This window comes from Aythya marila (assembly GCF_965140915.1).
Source record: "Aythya marila genome assembly, chromosome: 3".
Classification (NCBI taxonomy): Eukaryota; Metazoa; Chordata; class Aves; order Anseriformes; family Anatidae; genus Aythya; species Aythya marila.
In genome coordinates this window covers 82,393,799-82,406,096 of record NC_139044.1, presented here as the reverse complement: position 1 = coordinate 82,406,096, position 12,298 = coordinate 82,393,799, and the positions used below count along the sequence as shown (strand labels likewise).

The window sequence follows — 12,298 nt, the reverse complement described above, 5'->3', positions numbered from 1 at the left end:
CTACTATGTGTAAAGATGGACAAGCACATGCAATAGATAGAAGGTAATATTAGAACAAACAAGTGTGACTAAAGGCTCATTTTCTTCCTTTTTTTTTTTTTTTCTTTTTTTTTTTTTTTTTTTTTCCTGTTGTTTAGCGAATGAGCTATGAAGGTTGTACAGAGGACAGTAGCCAAATGCAGCACTTCTCTTGTGGTGGCTGGCAGCTGCCTGGCAAGCTGAGGCTCAGCTTAGAGCTGTGCCAGGTCTGGAGGGCAGGAGATAGGGCACAGTTTGGGCAGAACATCTGCGATCAAGGATGGAGATGGCAGCACATGGAAGCAGCTGAATAAAGGCAGCCAGGGAAAACCTGTAGCATACACATCTCATGAAGGGACAGGTTATGGCACATGCAAAATTCCACACAGTTTAAATACATAGTATCCCATAATGACAGATATATTAAAAAGTACAGGTACAGAACAAATTGGGCTCACCAGGACATATTCAAGAACAGATCTAAACATGTTACTGCCTTTGGAAAATTTAATTTCAGTTTATATCAAAGCTGAAGTGCCCTCCATAATGCAAGTAGTTTCATACTACATTTCCCCACTGTTATTAATTACTATTTAAATTATTACCTTCTATATTTATCTCAACATGCTGAATAGTTAACTGAGGTGACAGACTAAATTAGCCTTAAACTTAAATTCCTTAAACCTAAATTCAGCAGGAACATTCACACGGAACCATTTATTCTAATGTAAAATATTATTTTGTGCTTGTCTGATTTATCTATTTATTTATCTACCTTTTATTTATTGTTAACTCTGACTTGCAAATGGCAATCTATTCATATGTTTTTTTCAAAAGGAAATTTTTTAAGATCTTCCTAAATTTAGTCCAAACCCTCACAGCTTAAGCACCTGTGTAATGGCTTGTAGAGAGTCACAGTGATGAACATTTACACCTGTGATTAATCCCATATGTACTGTGACAATGATACATATATAATTATTATTAATCCTTGTATCTCAAAACAATTAATAACACATGGGAGAGGAAACTCCTAAATGAAAACAACATCTTGGAAATTTTGGTCAAATGTTTATGAGTTACACGTGGCAAGTTACATGTAGTAGCACAATCAGTGCTACATTCCACATTCAGTGGAAAATCTGTTGGTCTGACTTACAGAAATGCTGAGAATTAGCCCCTCCCAGCATGTTCACCCCACGAGGCTCTCCCAGGCTCTTGGTGCATCTATGCAGTTAAGCTAATTTTAAACTTACTAAAATTCTCCTTGCTCTTTGAATGTCTTTCAAAGTATGGTAAGATAACTATATATTGCAACTTCCCTCCAGTTTTCTGGCTGTGGGAATAGCCTCTTGGGAAAGGGTGGAAAAAACAGCAACATGGAAATGTTCAAACCACAGAACAAAAGAACAGAGCAAACCAAGAGAAGTTACACAGCAGTCACAGAGACACACCACCACACACATGCACTGTACCAGGATCTCTCATACTTGTTGCAGAGGAGGGAGTACTGCAACTCAGCAACCAGTCTGCAGTATTTAAAACTGTCATGTTGTCTCCTGAGGACAGGAATGGCATAATGGTTCATTGTCCGAATGTCTGTTCAGTGTACATAAATATTCTTCAATGCAAGTAAGTGTTTTTACTCTTTGAGCCAATTCTTTTAACTGCATTGTATTGTTTTTATGAGCATTATTTTAAACAGTCTATTTATGAAAGTATAATATAGGGGCATATATTTATTACTGTTCTTTAATGGTATGCTTGAAGTTTTCCCTTCTATTTAAGCTGGAATATGGATTCTATTAAAAATAGTAAATAGGTTGAACCTTAATGGTTCAGCACCTTTTTTTTTTTTTTTTTTTTTTTTTTTTAGGGCTCTATTCCCTTCATATGCATATTCACTTTTTACTGAGATTTAAATATATATATAAATATATATATAAATATATATATAAATATATATATATAAATATATATTTAAAATAGGGAGAAGTAAATAAAATATTTTACATTGTAGCCAGAAAGAACAAACTACAAAGGTCTTTTTGGTGCCAGCTGTTAAAACTACAGCCATGTATTAGCTCCAAAAAAGAGGACTGAAACTCCAGCTGGACTTGTATCCATGGTGTCACTCTCGTGAATGGTAATGTGGCTGGAACTCCAACTCAGAATGTGGTACCCTTCCTCCTACTCCTCCATCTCAGATATGGAAGAATGTATTATCTGAAAATATTGGAACATCAGTATTGTATCTTCACGGCAGTGCTGTGTCTACAGTAATAGATACAGCAATAATAAACAGTAAGTTTTGAGGTAAATGTAAAAATCTCTTTATGACAAACATTCATTCCATGAAATGGAATTAGCATGTTCATCATAAAAGAAAATTACCTAAGTAGTGTCAATTTTGATGCACTTCTTTGAAGAGAGTTTTCAAATAAATCTACATGGGTGTAGTTTGGGCATAACAGTAAATTATGGTTTAACAATGAAGTATGAAGCAGAAAATGCAATATATTTCAAGTTACCAGCAGGTATAACCAAGCCTTTAAGATCTGGTACAACTGTACAACAATTTTCTTAATTTCACCTTTGCATAGTTATGCCTCTTATTTCAATTGGTGGAAATTGGAGAAATAGGGATTAGTAGATTTACACTGGTATGACTGGAATATTTAAATATTTCTTTCTGGGATTATAAACGGGTTTACGCTCATCATTGAAATAACATTAAAAATGTATATGAAAAAAAGCTAGCCCAAACTTTCTATGCACCAGAAATGTTTTACACTTACCTCCTGTTCCATTTGTTGTAACGGATGTACTACTGAGATTAGGTTTATCCAGTTTGGAGCTACCTGATGCATCGCTGCTCCCAACAAGATTATGAGGACTTGCTAGATCTTGCATTTCCATAGACCTGTTAAATAAGGTGATGGTATTTATATATATTGTGGTACTTCCTATATACTTCCTATAATAATTTACTTTTTTGTAAAAAATAATTTTTACATGGAAAATTTGGAATGTAGCTAGATTAACAAATCCATTCCTGTTCCTGTGAGTTTTGTTGTTTTTTTGTTTTTTTGTTTTTTTTTACTAAATCTAAGAAAGTAGATAAGTAGATAACAGTTTGTTGTGAACAGCAACATCAGTATTACCCACTTTTCCTCCAAGTATTATGAAGTAAAAGACACAGGCTTACAAAACTGCTCAAAGAGCTTGTATAAGATGCACATGAGGCAGTGCATATATATATATATATATAATATATATATAAAATATACATGTATGTATGCTTCCATATATGCAAGGATGAATGGATAGATAGATGGATAACTGGATAAATGTATGTACATATGTATTTCTTAGAAGAAAACAGAGAAATTAAGTAAAAAGTCATTCATTGCAGAGCAAATCAGAATAAGAACTTCTGCCTCCCGTTATCTGTATTCCAACCAGCAGTAGTCACTGAATTCATACTAAATCATAGTAACAGAACACACGGATAAATGAACAGGCCTTTTCCATACATCTGAAAGTTTCTTCATGCTTAAAAATGCATATATTCTTACTAGGTTACTTGATATTTTTTCTTCTGAGTCATTTCTAGGAGACTCAAAAACTTTCAATAAAAACAATGATGTAGATATAGACCACAATGGATTCCAGTGTCAGAGTTGTACTGTGGGACTGTGGATGGCTTTCATTCAGTGACAACAGATCTGCCTTTCTCAGACAAAGCAGACAAGGAGTGTTTCTTGTTAGACTGGTAATAGCAATATAATTTGCAGTGTGTGCTTGCCTTTTCCTTGCTTCAATTCTAAATTAATTACTCAGATTTTTTCCCCAAAGAAGCCTTTTTTCTATGTATAAGCAAAGTTGCCAGCCCATCTGCAATAGGAGAACCATTTACCATATGTATACTACAAAGGCCAACAGAAAGATTGTCTTACACAGCTGTAAAGACCAAATGAATTGTAGAAGACTGAAAGGACTAAAAAGAGAACAGTTGGGATAGTTTTATAAGCACAACTGCTCCTGTATCTTTATATTATGGCCAGGAAGAGCAGTGGCCAATTGCATATGCAACACCTAGCATCCTAATTATTTATTGACAAAGAGTCCCTCCCTGACAAAGAGTCCCCCCCCAGCTTTCCTGTAGGCCCCCTTCAGGTACTGGATGGCTGCAATGAGGTCTCCCTGGAGCCTTCTCTTCTTCTCCAGTCTGAACAACCCAACTCCCTCAGCCTGTCTTCACCGGAGAGGTGTTCCAGACTTTGGATCAACCCAGAGCTGAATACAGTACTCCAAGATGGGTCTCGCAAGAGCAGAACAGAGGGGGAGAATCACCTCCCTCACCTTGCTGACCACGTTGCTTTTGATGCAGCCCAGGATACAGTTGGCTTTCTGGGCTGCAAGTGCACATTGCTGGCTCATGTTGAGCTTTTCATCTGCCAGTACCCTCAGGGCTACTCTCAATCCATTCTCTGCCCAGGCTGTATTTGTGCTTGGGATTGTTCCAGTCCAGGTACAGGACCTTGCACTTGGCCTTGTTGAACTTCATGAGGTTTGTACAGGCCCACCTCTCTAGCCTGTTCAGGGCCCAGGTTTAGAGCTTTCGTGTCTTGAGTATCTTCTAGTTTAGGAAATACTACATCTCAGCTGGGAAAATGCACCAAGGTCTTGTCCAAAACCAGGCAAAAAGATCTCATTTACGCCAATAAATGCTCGAATCCTGCCTGAGATGCACTGCTATGCCATTGGTAGGGCAGTCTTCCCAACAGCAGCCTGGATGAGCCAGGGTAAGCTGATATTGCAGGAGGTCATGCATCAGCAGGTAGGAATTTTATTGCAATACTCACGGAAATGCAAAGGCATAAACTGAGATTTGAACTGCCTTGACCCAAATTTCATCATCTAATTGTATATACATTTCCACACATCTGTCAGCAATGCATTATATTTATTGTCTACTGGAAATGTGATCAGTGTTAGATGAAATAAAATGAACTCAAGTGGTTTACTATTCCGTCAGTTTTTGTTTAGTAGTTTCTGTACAAGGATAGCAGCTAAAGGTTAAAAAAAGTATGTGAGTTTCCATCTTGTATGTATTTAAGGGAGCAGGAGAATGCTACACAAAATAAACAATGTGTTTCATTGCATATACAGTTTAATACTCCCCACGTGCTCACTTAGCAGTTAAAGTGTCATGATTTCCTGTTCAAGTACAATCAGCCCAGAGATACCTAATGGGTAGTTCTAACTTGAAAAGTTCACATGTATTTTTTTCTTGTTTAGCATGAAAACTACAATAATTTATTTCCACGTGGGTATTTATCATAGCCACAAATTTAAATGCTTCAGCTACATTTCATAACCAAAATAATTGATTTACCCAGATACTGTACGTAAGAACTATCCATCATAAGCACTCTTCACACTCAAATCAATCAGATTTTATTAATCAGAAAACAAAGTCCACCAATTTTCATTTGCTTATCAAAGAACATACACCAATTTTATAAAAGGAATAGTTTTTGTCCCACACCAGTATGAAACCTTTTATGCAGAAAAGTATACTGTCTTATAGTTGTTTTCTACAGTCAGCATCTAGCAAAAGGCAGATAGAAGTCTACACAGGGCAAGTTCATTAATTAACACTATTTTAAAAATAACACATTTTAATATATTTTTAAACTAGTATTAAAATAATATTTTTAAAATAGTATATTTACAAATACACTTTTTATTTAGATGAGTAAAATAAATCTTGCACTTGCAGTCTATTAAGGAAAAAGAAAAAAATAAATTAAAAAAAAGCATATCCAAAATGATAAAAAGCTTCACAAAACCACTTCTATACATTTATGCTTATCCTGGGTGCTCTACCCTGTGTGAACAAGTAAGGGGATTATTTTAATATATCTCTATGTGATATATTTATATCAAGTGCACATTGCCTTCTGTGTAACAGATGTCATTCAATTCACCTTTCTGGATGCATTTAGTTTACCTTTAGCCTAAAAAGTTCTCGGGAAGATGTAATAGACCTACTCAAATCTTACATTTTCATTGAATGAAGGATTCAGGAAAAATGTTTAATAAAATGGATGAAATAACTCCAACATCTTGAATTCATTTTGTCAAACTAAATGTTTATCAGAGTCCTGCTTTCACTAACTTAATCAGAAGCAGGTTTGTGTTCAGTATGTGTTTTCCTGCACTAAAAAAGAGAAAAGAAAAAAAAAAAGTAAAAAGAGTGATCTCTGAAGGACCAGTTAATACTTGTAAGTTTATGCAGTTATTTATTAAAGATTTTTTTTTTTAGAAGAGGCAGTGTGTTTCAATTAAAAAAAAAAAAAAAAGCCATTGTTAGAGCTGCTTTAAAAAACATACTGTATATATATATATATATATTTTTTTTTTTCTCTGCCAGGAATTTAACTGCTTGAGCTTTAGCTTTTCCACTCTTTAATTGTCTCAAACTACTTTTCAGAGTAATTAAGTAAAACATTAAATTGTATAAAAAGATATATTTTGGAAGGAAGTGTTTTTGCAAGATGTTTTAAATTCTTCATCTGTTTGTTTGAAGACTGCTAACATGACTCCAAGCTTCTGAGCAAAAACCTGAAATCTGGCAAGATGGATTTGTCTTTTATTCTGCTTTGGCTACGCTTTAAGTCTTTGAAAATTGGTATTTTCACATGCTTAGCGGATCGTTTCAGAGGCTTACTGGAAAAGTCTCTAAACCATCCCATTTGCACAGAACAGCCTCCCAGACAGACCCCTGTGGGCTTCAACTCCAACCTGAACACAGACAACCGCAACAAATGAAAGTTGTTTGCATCTGTGTATGAATACTGGCTTGCCATGTTAGAGCACATTTTGTTCCTTGGCATCAAGTGACATCTTTTCAATGGTTAACCTGTGTTCAGTAGGGGGTTAGGGAACAGCATCCAAGGAAATAAATTTTCCCACCTGTCTTTGCAATGGCTGCTAAACAGAACCTGTGATGCATCCTGCTATGCTGAAGAGTACAGCTGACCATCATAACCTAAACTAACATAGGAAGCTTTCAGCATGGATAATTATGGTTGCTCAATTTAACAGTTCCATTTCTGTATAGTTTCTGTACAGTTTTTTTGACAAGTTCAGGCATTGCTTCTAGGGTTCTGTTTTTAAAACTCTCAACTCTCTCTTTTCCACCTTCCCCCATTACAATCACCTATACATTAGTACACTGCTTTTCCTTGGCAGAATTAAAATCTATTTCTATAAATTCTGAGTTGTTACAACACTGTTATCTGTTTGCATTTCCAATTAAAATATAATAAACATGTAGGAAGAGTTGGGTTCTTCCACAACTCAAAATTTAATTGATTATTCATGAATTCTACAAGTAGATCATATTTAGATATTTTTTTTAATGGCATAATTTTTCAAATGCAAAATATACAAAATATTTTACTATAATTCAAACTGTTTTCTACTAAGAACTTTGAAAGTATGAAAACATTTATCAAAGAGCTATTGAAGAAAAAATATTTTAATGTGAAAAAAAAAAGTGTTTTACATCCTAAATGGGCATTTTACAAATCCAAACTAAAAGTGAATTGAAAGGACTATTTAAGATTAAATAACTGTATTTAGTTTCTATACTAACCAGAAAAAAAGGCATTTAAAAGTATTTTTTATTTCAAAATTCTTTCAAAGGAATATTTCTACATAATTTTCTTTAGCAGAACCTTTACTAAATTTCACTGTAGCAAAATGTACCCCACTGTTGGGGGCAGGAGGAGAAGGGTTGTTTTCCTGTTTTTCTTACATCCCTCCTGTTGTAACTCCATTTCTTACATATCCACATGTTCTCACAGAAAACTGGAGCCTTCTCCAATTAAGATGTCAGCTACCTTGGAGCTTCTAAAATTAAACAAACAGGGAATTTCCCTTTATTTAACTTTAACTTATAAAGCAATACAAATATTGAGTAACAGATCTGTTCAGACTAAATCTGTTTCCTACTGCTGTCAGCTCAACTCTCTGACCAACTATACAGTTTTGAAGACAAGTGAGCTGTTGTTATTTCCATTCCCCACAGATTTTTTTTCCAGGTCTTCCAGCCATGTTCTGAACATGTCTCATAAGCACCTCTCTCTTCCACATTCAGTCTGAGCTAGTTCCTACAAGCCTTTCACTCTGTATTTTAACATTTCTAAGTATTATACTAACACTAAAATAAAGTTTAATATTGTCTTTTCCATGTGCTTTTACTTTGTGTATGGCACTTTTGCCACTGTAAAAGGGAAGGAAAAAACAGAAAAACAGATGAGAAAAATTTGCTCCACTGGGGTGACTGTCTCTCTTGTTTTCTCAGGTTCATCAGAGCCTGCTTTGTATCTTCTCAAGCTCAAGAGATGGCCAAAATACCATATCTCTTGCTATTCTAGGCACAATCTCACAAAAGCATACAAGTTCTGGGAGTCTGCCAGAGCGTTAAAAACAAATAATGCTGCCGGACACAAGCAAGAGCTCCTTTCCACTCTCTTTAAAGTCTCATTTCTTAATGTGTAAAGTGGTCTGATACAGTGCTAAGAAGCAGTGAAAAATGTCATTTTATAGTAATACATGTATAACCAGCAAATGCTCTTCAGAGTTTTATTTCATTGCATTTTTTTTTTTATTTCTTTATTTTTAACAATCCAGAAAACAAGTGCTAATCTTTTTGCAACCATTTGGGGATGGATGGTGGATTCTAGCTATATAATTTCTATTTCTCATGGTCTGGCAATTAGGATTTCAACTTCCATATTAAAAAGATAAGAGGGAGAAGAAAATGAATGCCACAACATTGATATTCTGAAAAATACTTCTCCTCTGTCAATCTGCAACTAATGTCAGATAAAGGGTATCACAGGTAGGAATTTTCAGCGAAAAGAAGAAGAACATTAGCATTTCTACCATGTCCATAAATACCACCTAGTTAAATAATAAAAATACCATGGGGTTCAGCTTCATAGAATTGCAACAGTACAATAAGGACTGTACTAGAGTTCTTATGAACATGGATGATTCATTGCATATTGAATATTATCATGCACTTGCCCACTGCATGAGTTCAAGCACACAATAAAATAACCTCTACCCAGGCACTGCAGTAACGGCACTGCAGAGAGGATCCTTTTAGTACGAGGATCCTTCTAGTACAAAGAAACATTAAGCTGAAGAAAAATCAGAACTACTCAATTTTGTTTTATAGTTTTATAGCTTTTTAGATCTGCTTAACCATACTGCTTATCTCGCAGGGGATGGGACTCCTTTGGTGATCCTTTGGGGCATAAAGTGGCACTGGCTGTGATTGTATCTCAATTTTCTTTCATGCCTATTTTCTTTCTCTTGGCTATTTAAGCTCTAATTCTAGGAGAAATAAATAAATAAATAAAAGAAATGAAAGAGAAAAAACAACAACAACAACAAACAAAACAAACCCACTCATGTAGACAGTATTACTTTACAGGAGATGTCTGCCAGGCAGTCAATGTCAGTGCTTAGGCTATACTTGGTGCAGAGGGCTCGGATGAGACTGTGAGCAAACAGGCTCAGTGCCAAAGGCCAGCATTGTAGTATGCCTCTGGACAACATTTACAGCTAGAGAAAAAAGATTTTTTCTTTTAACAGCACTGCCACTTCTTCCCCAGCTCCCCTGCCCAATTCCCTAGTCACAATTCTGCTCTTACCCTACATTTTTGGCTCTGAGCCATTCTGGGATCCTCTGTGCTTCCTTACAGCCAGGTGTCAGGTATTTTTTGTCTTCATTACATCCATGCTCCCTTCTTTTCTCAACATGTTTTCAAACACCAAAGGCCATAGCTTTTGTTAATCTAGGATATGGCTTTTGCTATAGTAATAAGAAGATACTGTTTTACCAAAAGGAGTATATGGATATCTTCTCAGTGGATCTAGTGAAAAAAATATGACTAAACAATACAAAAAACAACTGCTTACAAATTCAAGTTTTCTTTTGCTGGAGAAGAAAAACTACCACTTTCTTCTTCTGTGTTTGAGGAATAAACTGAAGGTGGAAAGGTTAGATTTATTCTGGTGATGTCTAAACATACTAATGAGTTTAGAAGGCTCAGATTTTTGTGCTACATAATTGCTGAAAACTATTATTTGCTTGAGAGTCAGAAACACTACGGTTTCTCTGGTTCTTGATTGACTGAGACATTTTACTTCATTTTAATGTCATTTAATGTGGTTTCCAGCAAACCACAGAAAACTGTCTATTCTGGTGGAATTGAGTTAGCCACAAATTATTTTTTCACTCCCCTCTGTCTTTGCTGGGGATCAACAACATTTTCTTGACACAATTAATAGAAAACGCAAAATTAACTTTGATTTCCACTTGTGGATAAAGCATGAAATAATTTATAGGAAATGCTTCTGTTTTCTCCTATTGGGCATGGTGTCCATTTGTCCAATGCCAAGAAGTATTAAAATAAATACATAAAAATTGAGAAAACTCTGTAGCACAAAAAAAAAAAAAAATAAATTAAAAATTAAAAAATCCACCTTACTAAATTATTTACTTCAGCATAAACTTCCAGCTCACCCTCTCTGTGCTCAAGAGGTTTCTTCCGTTATACAACACAGGTCTACACTAACAAAAACAGGGAGACTGTCATTAAAAAGTCAGATAACAGGAAAAGTTTTCCCTGTGTGGCTCCCCTCCACTCCACCTTCCCAGCCTGCAGTCTGAGATTTGTTTGATTTGATGAAGGCAGATGATAGCTTCATATGGGAAACTCTTATATTGTGATGCAATAAATTGATGCTCACACAAAAATAGAAAAGCTACGTTGACTGATACCTTCTGGACAGCTGGTTCCAAGACTCTGAGATTTCTTTTGTGGGGTGTGATGGGCACAGGTTTGTTATGATACATTTTTAGTTCAGGGTATTCACTCCAGGCTCTGAAGGAAGTCTCTGTCAAGAGGTAATGTGGCATCTGAACAGATATTTCCTATTTTCTCCTTGAAAAAGGTAGATGGTAGGAGAAAATCTAACTCCAGGATCCAGGCAGAGGTCACCTCAACCAGTAGTCAGAGTGAACCAGAGGCCGTTCTCTGACTTACGGCTACCTGAGGAGGAGTAGCTGAGAGAAGGGTAAAGAGAGAAACTTTCTTGGTCTGCATACAACCTGTCCCACTCTGGACCCACTGGTACATACCTAGCACAGTCCTAACAATTTCATGGCACAAATGCTCCCTTGCCATAGTCTTGGCTCATGCATGGACATGTTTTAACACCCTGCCATGAGCTTTGCCATACAGTCCACAGGCTGGGTTACAGACTTCTAGTCCCAGTGTGAACAGAAAATACAGGAAGGTACACAGGAGGTTAAACCCATGATTAACCTACTGATTAAAAAATGTGACTAAAGTAGTTTTTGAAGTCATTATGTGAGCATTTAAATAAATCAAAAGTGATAATGACACTGCAGTTCCACAGGGAGCTGTCAAATATTGAACTTACATGAAATACAGACTACCAGTTTACAGATACGTAAGGTCTAAATACCGGTCTTTGGATCACAGGGACACATTTTCAAAGAGTAGTTCACCCAGCAGCTCCCTTTTGCACTTCTGATCACTTCCAGATGTGATCAGCGCTTATGGACCCTGTGGTTCTTACAACATGATGATCTGTGTCATAAACAAATAACAAACACTTCTGTGGAGATGGCTAACACAACCAGCAAGCCTGCGGCCTTTTCTCCCACACCACCACTTCTGTAGCACAACTGGTCAGAGGAACTTCGACTTTTCCTGCATCTCCAGCAGGTGACCAGACCCAGAGGAACAGGCAACCACCTGAACAACTGGAGGATCTCGTTCAGTCTTTCTTGGGTGCTTTTAAGTCTAATTCGGGCAACAAAGACATTTCTTACATATACAGAGTAAAGCGCACTTAGACAACTGATGATTAGCTCTGCCAACTACTAGCCTGTTGCAAATCTGTCTTTTGTTAGAAATGGCCTTTGAAGTCACCCAGCTCACTGCATATAATTTCAAAACATCTCAGGGAAAACACACAGCACCATCCTTCATTGCATAACAGCATGACTTTAACTGGAACAGTGAGACGACCATCTGGGTCCAGATATCAGTTCCTGGTATGTATCTACATTATTAATTGCAACATAACAATAGTGCCAATTTTACTCATGTACAACAATATTTAAGCAAGCCTAATATTGGGAAATCATGGATGAGAG

General features: G+C 36.2%; 1 protein-coding gene across 11 annotated transcripts in view; it reads right to left on the bottom strand.

Moving 5' to 3' along the window:
- The window catches only part of EYA4 (EYA transcriptional coactivator and phosphatase 4), a 156,982-nt gene that overhangs the window by 50,245 nt on the left and 94,439 nt on the right, over positions 1-12,298 (bottom strand). For 9 of the 11 annotated variants that reach the window (XM_082756834.1, XM_082756829.1, XM_082756836.1 and 6 more), the window contains 2 exons: positions 2,817-2,941; positions 1,509-1,577 (listed from right to left, as the gene is read on the bottom strand). In XM_082756834.1, coding sequence (XP_082612960.1) covers positions 1,509-1,577; positions 2,817-2,941 — 194 coding nt within the window. Of the gene's footprint in view, positions 1-1,493; positions 1,578-2,816; positions 2,942-12,298 lie in introns of all 11 variants that reach the window. The other 2 variants (XM_082756833.1, XM_082756830.1) reach the window with 2 other exon arrangements.